General features: G+C 46.9%; 1 protein-coding gene across 1 annotated transcript in view; it reads right to left on the bottom strand.

Annotated features, from left to right (window-relative positions):
- Positions 1-1,066: 1,066 nt before the first annotated feature.
- The window catches only part of LOC114038714 (glutathione S-transferase P-like), a 21,719-nt gene continuing 4,662 nt past the window's right edge, over positions 1,067-18,123 (bottom strand). Inside the window, exons 2-8 of the mRNA XM_027856116.1 lie at positions 17,239-17,364; positions 3,661-3,762; positions 3,336-3,442; positions 3,093-3,180; positions 2,173-2,276; positions 1,560-1,667; positions 1,067-1,296 (exon numbers count right to left, since the gene is read on the bottom strand). Of these exons, the coding sequence (XP_027711917.1) occupies positions 1,108-1,296; positions 1,560-1,667; positions 2,173-2,276; positions 3,093-3,180; positions 3,336-3,442; positions 3,661-3,762; positions 17,239-17,364 (824 nt within the window). The 3' untranslated portion in view covers positions 1,067-1,107. The remainder of the gene's footprint in view (positions 1,297-1,559; positions 1,668-2,172; positions 2,277-3,092; positions 3,181-3,335; positions 3,443-3,660; positions 3,763-17,238; positions 17,365-18,123) is intronic.

Below are 18,123 nucleotides of genomic sequence, written 5' to 3' on the forward strand. Positions count from 1 at the left end.
AAATTATGTTGGGCTAAATGGATGATTGGATCACAGTTGAGTACAAGGACACACCTATTCAAATATGTGAATTGGATCTGGGGTCAGTAGCTAGGTAGAGGATTGAGTCTGGGGACAATGGCTAGCTAGGGGCAGGGGCTAGATAGAGGCAGCAGCTATATTGAGTCTGGGGGCTTGTGATGGGTTGAAGCCAGATGGTGTAGCCAAATCAGGTCATGGCTGCTGTTCAGCGGGGCCCATGGGGAAGTTAGAATATTAGGACTTGGGGCAGCTTTATTGGCATTCCATCGGTACCACTCTGTAGAATTTGTTTTAAGGGAAAATAAGGGTTAAATTTTATAAAAGTCTAAAAAGTAAATGGCAAGATTAATACGTGTGTTGTTCCAGTTGCACAAATTTATTAGCTGTGTAATGTTAGGCAAGTTATATTAGCTCTGTTTGCCTCAGTTTCCTGATCTGTGAAGAGAAAAATCACAATGGTTCCCGCCTCCCAGGGTTCTTGGGAGATCAGGGGCTTTCTTCAGATGTTCCAGGAGTCCACACCCACAAGTTTGGCAGCCATGGGACTGGTCAGAGGAAGAAGATGGGGGGTGGGAAAGAAAAGAATCAGTCCACTTTTATCCGTATTGAACTACAGTTTCTTAAGAGATATCCGGGAGATGCCAGGAGAGGGCACGGATGGCCCAGCTTTGTCCTGCCATCACTTTCAGGAGAATTCTGCTCTGCCTCACCCTCTCCTAGCCATGCCTTTCCCCTCCCACCCAGGGGATGCTGGCTGCAGAGGATAGAAGGTATGAGGAGAACCAGGGAAAATCCCTCCCCCTGACCCCACCATGTTGGCCTCTGAAGCAAAGCCCCACTCACCCCACCCTAGTTACGGCTCTGACCAGGAGGGAACAGTGTCAGGAAGGTCAAGGCTGTGTCTAATAGGAGGGCTGGAGGGGCATGACCAGAGCCCTTCTCATCCCATCCCCCCATCTTCCCCTGGGGGGGCAGATGGTTTGGGGCTCACTCTCAGGACACACAGTCCCCTCCCAGTTAGGTGAGGAGATCAGGAGGTGTTTGTCTGAAAGCCTTTATTGCAAGACAAGGGTCAGGCCTGAGCCCTCACTGTTTGCCATTGCCATTGATGGGGAGACCAGTGTGCTGGGGTGAGGCCAGGAAGGCCTGGAGGTTGGGGCGGGAGGACAGCCGAGCTACATAGGCAGACAGTAAGGGGAAGGTGTCCAGGCAGCCCGGGGCCAGTGTCTGGTGAATCAGCAGCAGGTCCAGCAGGTTGTAATCCACAAAAGAGATCTGCAGGGCACAGGGGACCAGAGACCAGGTCAGCCAAGGGGAGCTGGGAGGGAGAGCAGCCCTGGGCTGGAAGCAGCAGGCTTGGCTCTAGGCTCCCCCAGGTCTGACGGTCTGGTCCCTATGGTCCCTCCCAGAGCCCCACCTGGTCCCCCAGAGGCTCACCTGGTCCCCCAGAGCCCCACCTGGTTCCCCCAGAGGCTCACCTGGTCCCCCAGAGCCCCATCTTGTCCCCCAGAGGCTCACCTGGTCCCCCAGAGCCCCACCTGGTCCCCCACAATAAAGGCCTTGCCTCCCTGGTTCTGCTTCAGCAGGGTTTCCAAAGGCTGCAGCTGAGTGGGCAGGTCCTTCACATACTGGTTCTTGCACTGCTCCTACAAAGCCAGAGGACCTCAGCTCAGTTATGAGACAAGGGAGAAGGGGGAGAAGTGGGAGCCCCAGGATGTGCCCAGACTTTTGCCTTCCCAGACTCCTATCAGGCCTCCCCGCCCAGGGAGGTTCTTCCTCACATCTGGGTGGCCAGGGCCTTCCCTGCCCTTGCAGACTGGCACCTCCTACACTGGCCATTGGAAGGAGAGATGGAGAAGACCCCAGTCCAACTGCTGCCTCACAACCTCTGTAGAATGGGGATCACATCAGCACCTCCCTAGAAGGGCTGTTGTGAGGATCACTGGAGTTAACTCTTGGGGGGGCAATAAAGACCAGGTGGGATAACCAAATGGAAGGGACAGGAGAAGGCCCCCCCCCACCCACTGAAGGGCTTAAAGAGGCCTGGGGCACCAACAAGGGTCAGAGGCCAGCATGGACTTGAACCCAGGTATTCCTTAGTCTGGGGTCAGCTCTCTGTCCCAACCAGCTCTCAGCCCTCCTGTCACTCACAAAATGGTGGTAGATGAGATCAAGGTACTTGAGCCAGAGCTCCTCCACCCCATCATTGGCCATGTCCAAGAGAGCACATTCTTGATCATCCTTCCCATAGAGCCCTGAGAAGGGGGGCGAGGGGAGAGAAAGGGTCCAGTCACCTTCCTTCCCATGGCCCCTCCCAAGGCTCTTCTCAGCTCCCCTCCCCAAGGCCTAGCTCCAATGTCACCAACTCAAGGAAGCCTCCCCTGGCCAACCTGGCGCAGCAGGGCTGCCTTCTGCACTGGGAACTCTTCCTTCAGCCAAATTGGCCCCCCTGGGAATTCATCTCCCACCTCCTGCCTGTGCCCAGGCTGTGCCCCCTCCCCCACTGGGCTGCTCAGGTTCTGGAAGGGAGGAGGGGGTTCCAAGAGGCAGAGCTGAGGAGGCTTGGCCAAGGGCCCTGCTGCAGAAGGCCTGCCTGGAACCTCACCTGTGATTACAAAATAACATTGTATTTCTTTGGTATTTCATTATCTGCCACCCTCTTCCCTCCCCACATAAGCTCCCTGAGGGCAGGCACTGCCTCATTTTTCTTTCACTCTATCTCCAACACAGTGCTTGGCACACAGTAGGCACTCAATAAATGCTGGGTGAATTGAATTGAAAGTGATTTGCTCTGGGCAGGAACCTTGTCTCCTCCCTCTATTCCAGCCCTGTCTGACCCAGGCCTGGGCCCAACTGCTGGATGGATGGGTGGAAGGAGGGATGGAGGAAGGGAGGAATATGGATAGAGAGATGGATGGAGATAAGGAGGGGGGGAAGGAGGGATGAACCAGGCCTGGACCCACAGAAGGGGCTCAGTAACTGCTGGACAGAGGGAGGGAGGAGGAATATGGACAGATGACTCCCACGTGACAGCTCTACCCCACCCCCACCCCGGGAGGCAGTGGCCATACCATGTTTGCGCCCCAGGTATCTCAGGATGGCGTTGCTCTGGTACAAGGTGAAGGCTCCGTCCGTGAATTTGGGGAACTGCTCGGAGAACTACGGAGCAGAGGGCAGGGGAAGGAGCTGAACAAAATGCCCCTCCCAGACACCTGTCCACCTTCTACCTCTCTGTCTCCCAGAACCCCCCAATGCACGCTCACCAACCACCCCCTTCCCCGCTGCCCGTCTCCTCTCCAGCCCTGGCCACTCACACTGAGGGTCTTGAATTCCCCCTCCTCACAGAGGTCATGGAGCAGTGGGTCTTCGTGCCAGTCCTGGCCCTGGTCAGCCAGGAGCATTCGAATGGCCTCATATCGCCCTGGAAGGAAGGCCGGGGACAAAGGAGCTCAGCCCCAGGCTGGACCGCCCAAGGACAGCCGGCACGGAGAGGGAAGGACAGCGCCTCCTGACCACTGGGGTCCCACTTGGACAAATCCCTCCCCCTCCCTGAGCCTCAGTTTTCTCTTCCGTAGAATCCAGGTGCCGAGGTCTAGGACGTGGAGAGAAGGCCTCCACGTTTCTCTCTCACGTCCCTGCGGGGAGGTGGGCTCCTCTCCAGGGTCACCGAACCCTGCCGCCCCCGGTGCTGGGAATGCGAGTCACCTCGAGTACGGTAGTAGGTGATGTTGTAGAGAGGCACTAGGAGAGATGGACAGAGCAAGGTCAAGGGGGCCCTGCGCTCCCTGCAGCCCCTTCCCCAAAAGCCCTCCCCACCCATTCCCTGATCACCCTCCCGTGGGACGCCCGGCCTTACTCTCTGGAGATAGCGGCCCCTACCAGAGGAGTGCAAGCAGGTAGCCGGATCCCAGGAGCCACCCAGAGCTTAATATGCCCTGACCCCACCTCGGCCCCACCCCTGAGTCCACCTTTCTCCCCTTCCTTCCTCCGCGCCCCTCCGTGGGCCCCATAATGTGGTGAGTCACTTAGGCACCTGCACGGAGGGACACGTGTAAGGGCAGGGGCAGGGGGGAGGAGCTGAGGAGGGGCTCAGGGAATAAAATAGTGAGGTATAAATGGGCACTAATCAACCCAGGGAAAACCCTGGCATTAAGGGGGAGGGGGAAAGGCTTCTTGTAGAAGGTGGGACTTGAGGAGGGAGGGGATTCCAGGCATGGGGTCCAGCCAGGGCAAACGTCCGGAGACAGGAGGTGGGAGTCTCATAAGGACAAAGTCACAGCACCATGGAGGGGAGGAAGGTGTTGGAAGACTGAGGAGGTAGGAGGGGACCAGGTCGTGAAGGGTCCCGGGGAGAAAGCCAAGGATTTAAGAATCAGAGGACCTGCCTTGGAATGCCAGGGCTGCCACGTATTTAACCCAGGGTGAAATTGTTCCGGGCCTCAGTTTCCACATCTGTAAAAGGAGGGAGTTAGATCCCATGACCTCTGAGGTCTCTTCCAGCTCTGGTGTTATGACCCGATGACCCAAGTAGCACTCCCAGCAAATGCTCCTCCAGCCTCTGTTTGGAGACTACCTGTGATGGGGAGCTCATTTCTGCAGCCATCTGCAGCAGCCGCTGAGGTTTCTACCCTGACTCGAGTGTACAATAGACTTCAAACCGCAAAAGGAAAGCAATCTGCAACCTCATTTGTTTGCTAAGGGGAGGCCATTGCTTCGACAGCAGCAAAGCTGATGACAGGATCCCACAGGTCTGAACAAAACTAGGGTGGGGCAGCTGGGCTTCTGCCCAAGAGCACCAAAATGGAGAGGGCACTGACAGTATTAGATGTACTGAGCTGAGGACCTAGTTAGCAGAGCTGCACCATGGGGTTATCTCTTCCGTGGCCCACTCCACCTTGCTATCCCCCCAACTTCAGCACCCTCAACAGTAACCTCTCACCCTTAATCAAATAGTCCTGGCTGAAAATAGGTAATTACATCTCTGGCCCGTACATGTGCATGTGTATTACTGGTCCGGCGGTGAAGTATATATGGCATATGAAAACCTTATTGGAGGAAAGTCAATTGGTCCAATCACTCTGGAAAACAATTTAGAATTAGGTGGGAAAAATCAGTCCATCATCTATAGCCTTTAACCCATCCATCCCAATGTGGGTCATACATTTCAAGGGGATGGTGGGAGCTGAAACAAGATATGTCCATTCTCCATCTTCTCCATCCGGGATTTTTGTAGGTCATTTTTAATATGGAGTGTTAGAGCTGGAGGGCACCTTAGAACCTTGAACCCCAACCCCTCTCTTACCTCCCACTTTATTGAGAAAACTGACGCTGTGTGTGTGTGAGAGAGAGAGAGACAGAGACAGAGAGAGAGACAGAGACAGAGACAGAGAGACAGAGAGTTTTCTTCCTTTATGTTCTTCCTCTGATTCACTTACTTCTCTGCATCTTTTCCTCCTGTTATGATTCCTTGTGCGTCTTCCCTTTTGGAAAACTCTCCCTGCCCTTTCACTGTTTCTTTCTCAGGGGAATCCACCTGAGGCTTGCCTGCTGGTTTTCCTTCCCTATCTGTCTCAAGAATCATGCCAGACTTTTCTCAGAGTTGCTTTGATGGAGATTTTTAGAGGGTCTGGAGGTCTTATACTTGAGTTCCATTTTGGCATGCAAAGGCTTTGTAAAGTTGCTAGATTGAAATTGTCAGTTTTACCTTCTGGGATCCCCTGTATCCCTTATTTAGCTTAGGATTCTCTCCCTGACTCAAAATCTGAAAGGAACTTTTTCACTTTCCTCCTACCTTCCGTTTCCTTTCTTTCCTGCTTTTTATAAATGTCAATATGCATATAATTCAAGTCAACCTACTCAGCTGGGCTGACAGCATCGCACTTTTCAAGCCCCACTAGGTAAGTTCAAGTTTACAGACAGACAGTGTCTGCCTGCTGCCTGATCTTCCCCTACTCTGCTCCCATTCCTGCAGAGATGGAAGGGGACCCCAGCCCTGAGGGCCATTCAGCAGTTTTTCTTTGTTTTTTCCAGCTTCCAGACCAAGAACCCAGGACCCAGGATCACCCTTCTGGGGATGGGCCTTTCTATCCTTCTCTAGGCTGCTCCTAGAAAAGTGTGCATTGTCTGTCCTTCCTCACAGCTGTCCAAGTCACCTTCCTAAGGCACAGGCCCCACCTTGCCACTCCTTGGCTCTAACCTCTTCAGGGGCTCTGCAGGGTTCTACAATTTACCCCTTCCTAGCCTGGCACTTCAGGCCCTGAGCTCCCTGGCTCCTACCTCTCTGTTCCAATCTTGTCTCATATCAGCCTCTTCACCAGCTCTATTCTGCAGCCACACGGTGTTGCTGGCCATTCACTGACTTTGACCCTCCTTCCTCTCTGTCCCTCCATCTGCACAACAAGGTCATGGCACCTGAAGTGTGCCCCCTCCTCATTGCCCCCTCTCAGAATCCTTGTGGAAGAGCCTTCCCCAAGCCCCACAGTGCTTACTGCACTCTCCCTTGTCAGCTTCCCTATTTCTTTCTAATTTGTCTGTGTCTTGTATCTGCCCCTTCCTTCCCTCTCTCTCTCCCCCTCCCCAAATAGAACAAAAGCTGATTCAGGGCAATGATTGTGCCCAGCACATAGGAGACATTTGCTTAACTGAATTGAACAAAGAATATCACAGAAAAGAGGGACCTGGAACATGAACTGTCAGATCTGGGAGGGACCTTAGAACATGTAATGTCCAGTCTGGGAGGAACCTTAGAACACAGAATATCTGGGCTGAGAGGAGTATTAGAACCTAGAATGTCAGGGAAGGGAGGGACCTTAGAACATGGAACAGAATGTCAGGGCCAGGAGGGACCTTCTAACCTAGAGCATCTGAGCTAGGGGCAGAGGAAGTCTCAGAACAGAGACTATTCCAGCTGAGACCCAGCTCCTCACTATACACAGGGAGATAATGAAGCCAAGACAGAGGGAGGGAGTAAGCCTTTCTATATTGCCTCCTCCGTACTAGGCACTTTACAAATATCCCGTTTCATCCTCACAACAACCCAGAAAGATAGGTGCTATTATTATCCCCATTTTACAGAAGAAGAAACTGAGGCAGGCCAAAGTTAAATGACTTGCCCAGGATCACACAGCTAGTGAGAGTCTGAGGCTGGACCCAAACTCAGGTCTCCCTGACTTCAGGCCCAGCACTCTATCCACTGTGGCCTCACCTAGTACAGGTGAGTGAGTGTTCCTCACCCTGGCCCCTTTCCCACAGCTATTGTAGTTGGATTCCAGAGAAGACTTAAAGGTTTACACAGGGCAGACCAACTATATGTCACTTCATCTGACCTTCAGTAATTGGACCTGCTTCATTTCTTGGGAAATTTCTGAAGGGCTTGATGTGGTGTTTGCCAGAAAGGGCTGGAGGGGAGCCTCTCCCCTGCTCGTCTCCTCCCTCTTCCTCCCCTCCACGGCGATCATCCATCTCCCTCCACCTGAGATCAGGAGTATTCCCAGGCTTCTTCCTCCACCCTCGTGTTCTGTGGGTGAGTTCGTTGGCTTCCATGGCTTCAGATCTCTTCACAGATGGTTCCCCAATCTACATCTTCAGATGTAATCCCAGGCCCGAGCAGAGGGCTGCTTCTAACATGTCAATATCTCATTGATTTCTTCCCCCTTCCAGATTTTATCTACTCCAGGAACATCTCCTTTCATAGAAACACTCAAGGTCATACCTGGAGTTAAGATTATTTGGGTCCATGTGGGACTTTTATTTCTGCCTTTGCCATTTGTGGGGCATGTCTCCAGTACTGAGATCTCTGGTACAAAGGATATGGAAGATTTATTTTTTAATTTAATATTTACCCCAATTGCATGTAAAAACAATTTTTATTATTGATTTCAAAAAGCTTTGAGTTTGGAATTCTCCCCCCCCACTTCCTCTCATTGAGAAGGTAATCCATTTGATAATAGGTTATATTTGTGTAGTGGTGCAAAACATTTCCATGTTAGTCATGTTGTGAAAGAGAAAACTCAAGAGAAAGAAAGAACGCAAAGAAAAAGTTTGCTTCGATCTGCATTCACACTCTGCCGGTGCTACCTCTGGAGATGGACAGCATTTTTCATCATAAGTCCTTCACAATTGTCTTGGATCATTGGATTGCTAAGAATAGCTAAATCGTTGCCAGTTGATCTTAACGCCATTACTGTGTACAGTGTTCTACTGATTCTGCTGAATTCACTTTATAACAGTTCATGTAATCCCTTCCAGGATTTTCTGAGAGTATCCTGCTTGTCATTTCTTATAGCACAGTAGTATTTCATCACCATCATATAGTGTGTCAATAATTTAGTGATCCAACCTCAGACACATCCTGGCTATGTGACCCTGAACAAGTCACTTAACCTTGTTTGCTCCAGTTTTCTCATCTGTCCTCACAACAGTGTTTCCATGAATCTGTCTTCCTACAGCCTCTCAAAAGAAGAGTTGAAAGAAAGAAAGAAAGAGAAAGTTGCGTCGCCCAATTGGCCAGCTTGGTGCTCAGTGGGTCAGCTCCTTTTCTACTCACAGAGGTTGTTGTTTGTCCTTAGTTCTCCAAGAAGACTAGGACATCAGGGAGGTGAAGCCATGACATGCATGAGTTGGATTTAAGTGAGGATGGGCTGTGCAAGGTCACCAGCCTCTCTCTCTCCTCCTGAGCCGTCTGGTCCATTGATGAGATATAGATCAGGACAACTGGAGATGGCCCAGGGTGCAGTAGGGGACCTTGGCCTTACGAAGCTGTTTTAACGGGTCTTTTGCGCAGCCTTCCCTCACTTAGATCCAATTCATTCTCATGTCATGGCATCACCTCTCTGATGTCATGGTCCTCTTGGAGAAGGAAGGATAAACAGCAAGGACAACAGCACCTAGCACAGGTGAGGGCTCCTGGCCCTGGTCTGTTTCCACCACCTAATGGAGCTGGAATTCAGAGAAGGCTTAAAGGTTTACACAGGACTGATGTTCAATACGGTATTTCATTTGATCCTTATTACTTCCACCTGCCCCATTTCTTGGGCATTTGATTTTAGGGTGGGTTGGTTGGGTTTTTGCCAGAATCGCCTGGAGGGGCACCTGTTCCCTTCCTACCCCCTTCTTCCTCTCCATACTCTTCCCCTCCACCCCCACTTCCCTCTCCCAGAACCCCAGTTCTTCAGTTTCCTGGGCCAGATTCCCCTTGTCAGCCCTTTATAACTTGTAAAACAGGCTTTCGGGACAGACCCATTGGCATCCCAGATGCCTCTGGTCTTGCCTCTAAGCTGTGGGACTTTCAGGGAAGGAGCCTCCCCCTCATCTCCTGACATTGTCTCCCTGCCTGCCCTCAGGAGAGGTCAGCTCTAAGAAGGGGCTGAGAACATGGCGCCCAGCCTTGGCTTTGGAACAGAGGCTGCTCTTTCCCTCAGATATAGTGCTCTGCATTCTTCCATAAGAGTCCTCTCATGCCTCAATCTGGTCTGGACGTGATCTGAGAAGGCCATGTTTTGGTTTTGGTTTTGTTTTTTCTTTCTTGTGGCTTTTCCCTTTTGTTCTGATCATTCTTTCACAACATGGCTAAGGTGGAAATATGTTTAATATGATTGTACATGTATAGCCTATATCAGACTGCAGGCCATCTTGGGGAGGGGGGAGGGGAGAGAGAGGGACAATCTAGAATTCAAAATCTTATAAAAGTAAATGTTGAAAACTAAAAATAAAGAAAGAAGGAAAGAAGAGAAGTAAAAAGGAGAATGAGAGAGAGGATAGATTAAGGGAGGATTAGTATTAAGTAAAATAAACTCTAAGGATTACAAAAATATTTATAACTTTTTTGAGGTGGTAAAGAATGGAAATCTGAGGGGGTGCCAATAATTGGAGAATGGATGAACAGATTACAGTATGTAAATATGATGCTGTAAGAAATGACAAAGAGGGTGGTTTCAGAGAAACCTGGGAAGACTTTTATGAACTGTTGTAGAGTAAAATGAACAGAACCAGGGGAATGATTTATACAATGACAACAATATTGTGAAGGCAAATAACTCTGAAAGCCTTAGGAACTCTGATCAGCATGCTGACCAGCCACAACTGCAGAGAAATAGTGATGAAACAGGCTCCCCCTTTCCTGATGGAGAGATGAAAGACTCAGAATGCAAAAGGAGACATTGATGTTGGGTATACCTATTTTCTTTTAGACACAGTCAATGCAAAAATTTATTTTGCCTAACTATACATGTTTAATAATAGGATCTTTCCTTTATTTTCTTTTTAACAAGTTTATTTATTTCATTCCAAACTTAAGGCATAAAGTAAGCATTTCCATAACACAGTGAATAAAAGAAAAAAGATGATTGCACATGAATCTGCAAGTCTATTATGTACAACTTGCTATTCCTTTCTAATAGATAATAAAGTTATTCTTTTTTCTTCCCTTCTCTCCCCAATACCTCACCCTAGAGATGGCTACCAGTAGACACAAATATGAATATATGCGTAAAATCATTCTACGCACACTTCAAAGATCAGTTATTTCTCTGGATGTAGGTAACATCTTCCTTCATGTGTCCTTTATAGTTAATTTGACTATTTATAATAGTCAAAATGGCTTAGTTGCTCAAAGTTTTTCTGAAAACAATATTGCTGTTACTCTATACAAAATTCTCTTGGTCCTGCTAATTGTGCTTTTCATTATTTCGTGCGTGCCTTTCTATGTTTTCCTAAGATCATTGAGCTTATCATTTAATGTAGCAGAGTAGTATTTCATTGCAATCATGTACCCCCACTTGTTCAGGCATTCCTCAATTGATGGGCATTCCCACAATTTCCTGTTCTTTGCCATCACAAAGAGAGCTATTATAAACATTTTTAAATGTATAGATTCTTTTTCTTTTTCCCTAATCATCTTGGGAAAAAAACCTCATAGCGGTATTGCTGGATCAAAAGGTATAGGTAGTTTAATAACTCTTTGGGCATAATTTCAGATTGCTCTCTAAAATGGCTGAATCAGTTCACCATTCTACCAACAGTGAATTAGTGTCCCAGTTTTTTCATCTCCCCTTCATCATTTGTCACTTTCCCCTTCAATCATTTTAGTTAATCTGATAGGTGTAAAATGACATTTCACATTTGTTTGAATTTGTGTTTCTCTAATCAATAATGATTTAGAGTAATTTTTTCATATGACTGTAAAATGTTTGAATTTATTCATCAGAAAACTGCCTGTTCATGTCCTTTGACCATTTCTCAATTGGGCAATGACTCATCTTCTTATAGATTTGATGAAGTTCTTTATACAGATGAGATATGAAACCTTTGTCTGAGAAATTCTCTGTAAAATGTTTTCCCAACTTTCCACTTTCCTTCTGCTCTTAGCTACATTTGTTTTATTTGTACAAACCTTTTTTTTAATTTAATGTAATTGAAATGATCCATTTTATACCTCACACTCTTCTCTATATTGTTTATTCAGAAATTGTTTACCTGTCCAAAAGTCTGATAGGTAACATGTTCCATGTTCTTCATATTTTCTTGTTATATCTTCCTTTATATCTAGGTCATGTATTCATTTCGACTTTATCTTGGTAAATGGTGTAAGACATTGTTCTATGCCCAGTTTCTGTCAGACTACTTTCCAGTTTTGTCAACAATTTTTTTTTTTTTTTTACAAAATAATGAATTCTCATACCCAAAATTTAAGTCTTTATACTGGTCAAACACAAGGTTAGTATAGTCATTCACTGCTATAGATTGTATGTCTGCTCTGTTCCACTGATCTACCTTTCTATTTCTTAGCTAGTACCAGATAGTTTTGATAATTACTGCCTTATACTATGGTTTAAGGTCTGGTACTTCTAAACCTCCTTCCTTTAATATCTTTTTCATTAATTCCTTTGATATTCTTGATCTTTTGTTCTTCCAAATGAATTTTGTTATTATTTTTTAACCCAGTAAAATAATTTTTGGTAATTTAATTAAGATGGCATTGAATATACAAATTAGTTTAGGTTGAATTGTCATTTTTAATTATATTGGCTCTGCCTGACCATGAACAGTTAACATCTCTCCAATTATTTAAATCTAATTTTATTTCTATAAAAAATTTTTTTAAAATAATTTTATTCATACTGGCAGGAGTGAGGTGGGATAGGAAAGAGAGAGGGCAGATTTTTGCTTGTTGAAAAAAAAGAATTGAATTTTTCAAAGCAGATCAGAAGCATTCCAGAAGAGGAGGAAGCAGTGGATACAGGAGGAAGTGTTCATTTGTCCTGCAAAGAAGGCTGTATTAACACTACAGATGCCATTGGGTGAGAAATCATACAGCAAAGATCAAAGAAGGAAGTGGCCAGTGGTATCCTGCCAAAGGAACCTGAGAAGAGTGGCTGAAGATGACAAAGTCTTGGGCAAGAAACTGAAGACTTGAGGAGCACAACTTGAGAATTGGGCTTCTGGCTTCCAGACCACAACTCAAAATTTCAGGATGACAGGCTCCTGACCAGAGAGGGAGTCCACCTAACAAAGACCGGCAAGAATAGATGTGCTGCATGGTGCACAAATCTATTCACCTCTCCCTCCCCTAGTCTAATCCTCCATTAGAATGTAAGGGTGGGGATTATTTTTTACTTCCTTTGTAATCCCAGCATGTAGCACATTGCCTGGCACATAATAAACACTTAAAAATGGATTATTTTTGTTGTAAAAGACTTTCAACTAAAAAAGAAAGGGATGGAAAAAGACTTTCTAGGTCAATCCACCAAGGTAGATACCATACAAAGTAGCTATAATGAAGGAAACAGAATAGCAAAGTGAGATACAGCAAAAGCCAAAACCCAAAAAAGAAGTCACTAGTAAACCTCTGACCTCAAATAAATTCCCACAATTTAGAAAACAAACAAGGGAAAAGAGAAGTTTTAATTCAAGGAAGCAAATTAAACTCATGGGTATCACTGATCTGGGACAAAACTCAAGATTGGGGTATGGGTCTAGATGCCTCTGTCTTATTCAGAAGAAAGAGAGTGCGTAAAATGTGGGGAGTGAGAGGATGGAAGAACTGTATATTCCTTAATAGAGAAAATCCAGGAAGCAGAGAAAGGTAAGCATAAAGAATTTAGGAGTATACTGCAGACCACTTGGTCAGAAAGAAGAAATCCATGATTTTAGGAAACAGATTACAAGAGTGGAACACTGGCATGATATACTAGTAAGGCGGGATTATCCAGACATCTGCTAAAGTGTTCTCTCTCTCTCTCCCTCTTTCCCTCTCTCTCTCTCCCTCTCTCTGTCTCTTCTTCTTTCTCTCCTCCCTCTCCTTCTCTCTCTCTCTCTCTCTCTCTCTCTCTCTCTCTGTCTCTCTGTCTCTCTCCCTCTGTCTGTCTCTCTCTCTCCCTCTCTCTCTCTCTCTTTCCCTCTCTCTCTCCCTCTCTCTGTCTCTTCTTCTTTCTCTCTTCACTCTCCTTCTTTCTCTCTGTCTCTATCTATCTATCTCCCTTTCTCACTCTCTCTCTGACAAAATCAGAGCACAAATAATGCCTTTATTCAATTCAGTGATAACTTCATCATTCAAAAGGTGAAGGAAGAAAACAGAGTCGGCAAACAGTAGGCTGGTGAACTTGACTTTGATTCTTGGGGTAGCATTTTCCAGGGATGGCAGGCAACACCTTTGCAGGTTCCCATAGGTAAGAGATTGTGCTGGTCTCAGGGGTTCCTCATCCTCAGGGTTTTCTTTTTCTTTCAGCAGATTTTAGGGGTGTGTACCCCACATGGAACAAACCACTCCTTCAGGGGGTCTGGTGCTGCCCAAGCATAACTCCAGTTTGCCTCAAGAAGCTCAGTTGATATCTCAGGAGACAGACAGACAGATAGACAGACAGATAGACAGACAGACAGACAGACAGACAGACAGACAGACAGACAGATAGATAGATAGATAGATACATAGATAGATACATAGATAGATACATAGATAGATAGATAGACATGAATTCCTTAGTGATTACTCTTTGAGTCTGGTCAACAAATAAGTTCTGAATCTCTATCTGTATCTGTCTATCTCTCTATCCATTTCTCTCCTCTTTGGGGTTTTCCCGTCTATGTAAACTTTTCGTTGCCAAGGGGTACAGCGGCCTTGCTCTGGGGGTTTCCATATGAGAATAGAGCCTGCTTTTCTTTCCTCCTTATGCCCTGACTACATGGAAGTGGGGATGTGGCTTTCACCTCTCTAGGGAGATCACAACCTCTTCCTGAGTCTCTGCCCAATGTCAGCATTAATCACATCAATACAAATTAGCAGCCATCCAAGTCTCATTTGATCCAGAAAGATGAAGCAGCCATGGAAGCGCTGTGAGCAATAGGGAGGACAGTCTGGATGCCAAGAAGCTGGGGGCTGGTGCTGCCAGTTACAAAGGCAGAGTCAGCTTCCTCTTACTGGAAGGAGGAGACTCAGACCTTGGATGAGTTGTGCAGCTGATGGGGGGCTGGAGTAGAGATGGATGAGGGTGTTGGATTTTGTCAAAAGCTTTTTCTGCATTGCAGTCTATCCAATTGTGTTATCATCTAGTCCATGCCAGGGCAGCAAGGTGACACAGTGGATAGAGCTCATGGCCTGGAGTCAGGAAGACTTATCTTCCTGAGTTCAAATCTGGCCTCAGACACTCACCAGCTGTGTGACCTTGGGCAAGTCACTTAACCTTGGTTGCCTCACTTTCCTCATCCATAAAATAAGCTGGAGAAGTCAATGGCAAGCCACTCCAGTATCTCTGCCAAGAAAACTCCCAGTGGGGTCAGGAAGAGTCAGACACGACTGAAATGACTGAACAACAACTAGTCCATATCTCCTGGTCCCTCCACAGGCCCACGTGTTCCATCTTACCACACCAGCTCACAGGAGTCCCAACATTCAGGGTGCTACAGGGTGGAAAGGAAAAGTACACCATGCCCATCTAACATCCTAACCCAGCCCTGTACTTTTGCGCAGTGCAAACAACACAGTCTAATTCTCCTAGTTTCCCTCTGTCAGAAGTGTCCAAGAACAAGCCCAGAAAGTCGACTTCAAAGAAGGCACCAAACGGGCGAGTTCTGGAATAGCCTCTGCTTCAACCTTCCATCTCCCTAACATCCCCTGGGATGCAGGCGCTGCACTGGGAAATATAGAAGGCACTATTAAGGAGATGGTTGGCAAATGTTTATGGCAAAGAATAGGAAAACGAAGGGAGACGCCTCAATCTTTGTTGTCCAGTCATGTCCAACTCTCCATGTCCCCATCTGGGCTTTTCTTGGCAAAGATACTGCAGTGGTTGGGCAGATTTCAACTCAGGAAGACGTCTTCCTGACTCCAGGCCCATTGCTCTATGGTCTATGGCGCCACCTCGTGGTCCAAATTGAGATTCCCCAATCCCGCGATTGGGGAATCACTAAACAAGTTATGGTCTATGAAGGTGATGGATGCCATTGTGCCGTGAGAAAGGAAGATGGGGATGGTTTCAGAATAACCTGGGAAGACTTGTGTGAGTTGATGCAAAATGAAGTGAGTAGAATCAGAAAAATCCTCATAATGACAGCAATACTATAAAGAAAATCACCTGGGAAAGACTTAGCTGCTCGGATCAATGCAGTGATCTGCCACAATTAGAAGGGAGTCATGATGAAACATACTCTCCACTTCCAGAAACAGAACTGATATGGAATAGAACTGAACAGAATAGAGCTTGCTACATAATTTTTCTTTCTTTTTCTTGTTTTCCCCCTTTTTTGGAACATGGCTAATGCAGAAATATATCATGCATGCCTATACATATGCGTGTGTATATCTAACGTACGTGTGTATATATTGTATGTACATATATGATGGGTGTTGTATTTCTTGACGTCCTAACAGGTGGGAGAAGGGGTAGAGGGAAAGAAGGAATTTGGAACTAAAAATGAAATAAAATGGAATTTTAAAAAATTCATAAAAATGTCAAAGTCTTCAAGGGAACGGCTGTCATAAGGAAGAAGGATTGGTCTTCAGGAGTAATGGGGGAAAGTTAGAAAGAGGCAAATGTAGGTTTTACATCAGGCAAAACTTGCTAATGTGGAGAGCTATCCCCAAATGGGATGGGCCACCCAGAGAGGGGCAGGTGCCTCTCCTTGGGAAGACCCAGGCAGAGGATCCATGACCAGTTGTCAGGTACATTAGAGTATGGATTCCTTTCTTTATATGGGTTGGACTAAAGCCTCCCCACACACTTCATCCTTTTGAACTCAAAAAATTCTGTGACTTTGGTGAAACTGGTGAAAGAGGGGGTATGGTGGTTAAAATGTATTGTAGTGTCTTTTACTGACTCTTAGGCATATGAGGGACCTTTGCAGTTATGAAGTCTAATCCCTGCCAGAAGCATGAATATGTCCTAAAACAGAGGTGTCAAAGACGTGGCCCACAAGCCCCATTCCTGAGTACCCCCAACCAGATTAAAATGTAATTGAGAAATATTTAACAGAATAAATAAAAATGCAATGGAACACAGTTAACGTTACTATGCAGTTTTCTGAGTTAATATGCAACATCAGGGATCCTTATGCCAGGTTAGTGAATCCCTGTTTCTTTCAGAGTTTGACACCACTGCTCCAAAAGACCCCTGAGAAGAGATCTCCCAGTCTCCCAGCCACAGAAGATTCCTCACCTCCATCACTGAAGAGTTTTCTCTACTAGCACTGTGCCTTCTTGTCACTTCCACCCTTCAGCCTTAGTTTGGGCCTCTGGGGCCAAGCAGAGCATGTCTATCCTCTTCCTTTACGGGAGTACCCTTCAAATATTTGAAGACAACCATGATTTGTCCCCAACCCCCTAAGTCTCATGTTCTTCTAGGTTAAAGGTCCCAGTTCTCTTAGCCAATCTGCTGAGGGTTTAGGACTCTCACCATCCTCAGTCACCTTCCTCGGGACCACAAGCCAGCTCATCAGGAGCCCTCCTAAAACCAACATCATTCCCAACCAGACAGGACACTCCAGTCCTTCTGTGACCAGGGTTAAGGGATTCCAACAGTGTGTCTCCTCTCCACACAGCCTGGCATGGTGGCCTTGTTGCATCACTGAGCTCACTGCCCACCCCCATCCCCACCTTCCCCTCCCCATTCTCTTAAGATCTCACATTGTCCAAATGGCTCCTAAGCCCCTATTATGGATCAAGCAGAGTCCTACCCCCCCCCCCATCCTGTGACTGATGAAGGTCAATCCTGAGCCATGCATTCCAACCCGAAGGCAGCTTCAGCTCCCCATCTGCAGGAGGCCTCTCCTGGTCCCCTGAGCTGCTAGATCCGCCCTTCATCCCTCTCTGTGGATCTCCTACATGTCTACGGTCAGCGTCTCTTGTCTCCCCTCCTGCCCCATAAGAGCAGAGGCTCCTTGAGGGCAGAGGTTGTGTCTTTTGGTCTCCCTGGACTTCTGTATCCCCAGCCCTCAGCACAGTGAGTGCCTGGCACGTAGGGTTTGTTGTTGAGTCGTTTGTGACCCCATTGGGGTTTTCTCGGTAGAGACCCTGGAGTGGCTGGCATTTCCTTCTCCAAAGGAAGGCAGAGCAGGAGCATTTGAGAAACGCCTGCTGACTGGTTGATGGATCAATTTCAGTGTCTGAAAGGTCCCTTCTTCCCAGTCTCCTGCCTTGACCCAAACCTCAGACGCTATGAGAGCGCAATCCAGCTCGTCCCTTCCCCAGGCAAAGACTGGGACTCTTCCCTAAAACTCCACGTCCCTGGCCGTCACTCCATCAAGCTTCTTCACAACCCCATACTTCCTTCCTCTTTCCCCAGTGGTAAATTCCTTCTTTCCATTCTAAACGATTAAAATCCTCCCTTTATTCAGTTGCTTCTTTGCAGTCTTTCATATCAACCTGCAGTTATCATCTGCTTCATTCTCTGTTCTCTCTCTACCTACCTATTCCTATGTCCCACATAGGAGACTAAAATTCTACTCAACATCATTAACTTTTTTTGCAATTTCAGTTTATCAAGATCTATTCTTCTGACATTATCTTAATTTCCAAATATGTCCTCTCCTTCTCCACCCAGAAAGGCATATGTAGGAACAACAGAAAGAAGGAAGGAAGGAAGGAAGGAAGGAAGGAAGGAAGGAAGGAAGGAA

This window comes from Vombatus ursinus, unplaced genomic scaffold (genome assembly GCF_900497805.2).
Source record: "Vombatus ursinus unplaced genomic scaffold, bare-nosed wombat genome assembly UNPS02011369.1, whole genome shotgun sequence".
In the NCBI taxonomy this organism is placed as follows: domain Eukaryota; kingdom Metazoa; phylum Chordata; class Mammalia; order Diprotodontia; family Vombatidae; genus Vombatus; species Vombatus ursinus.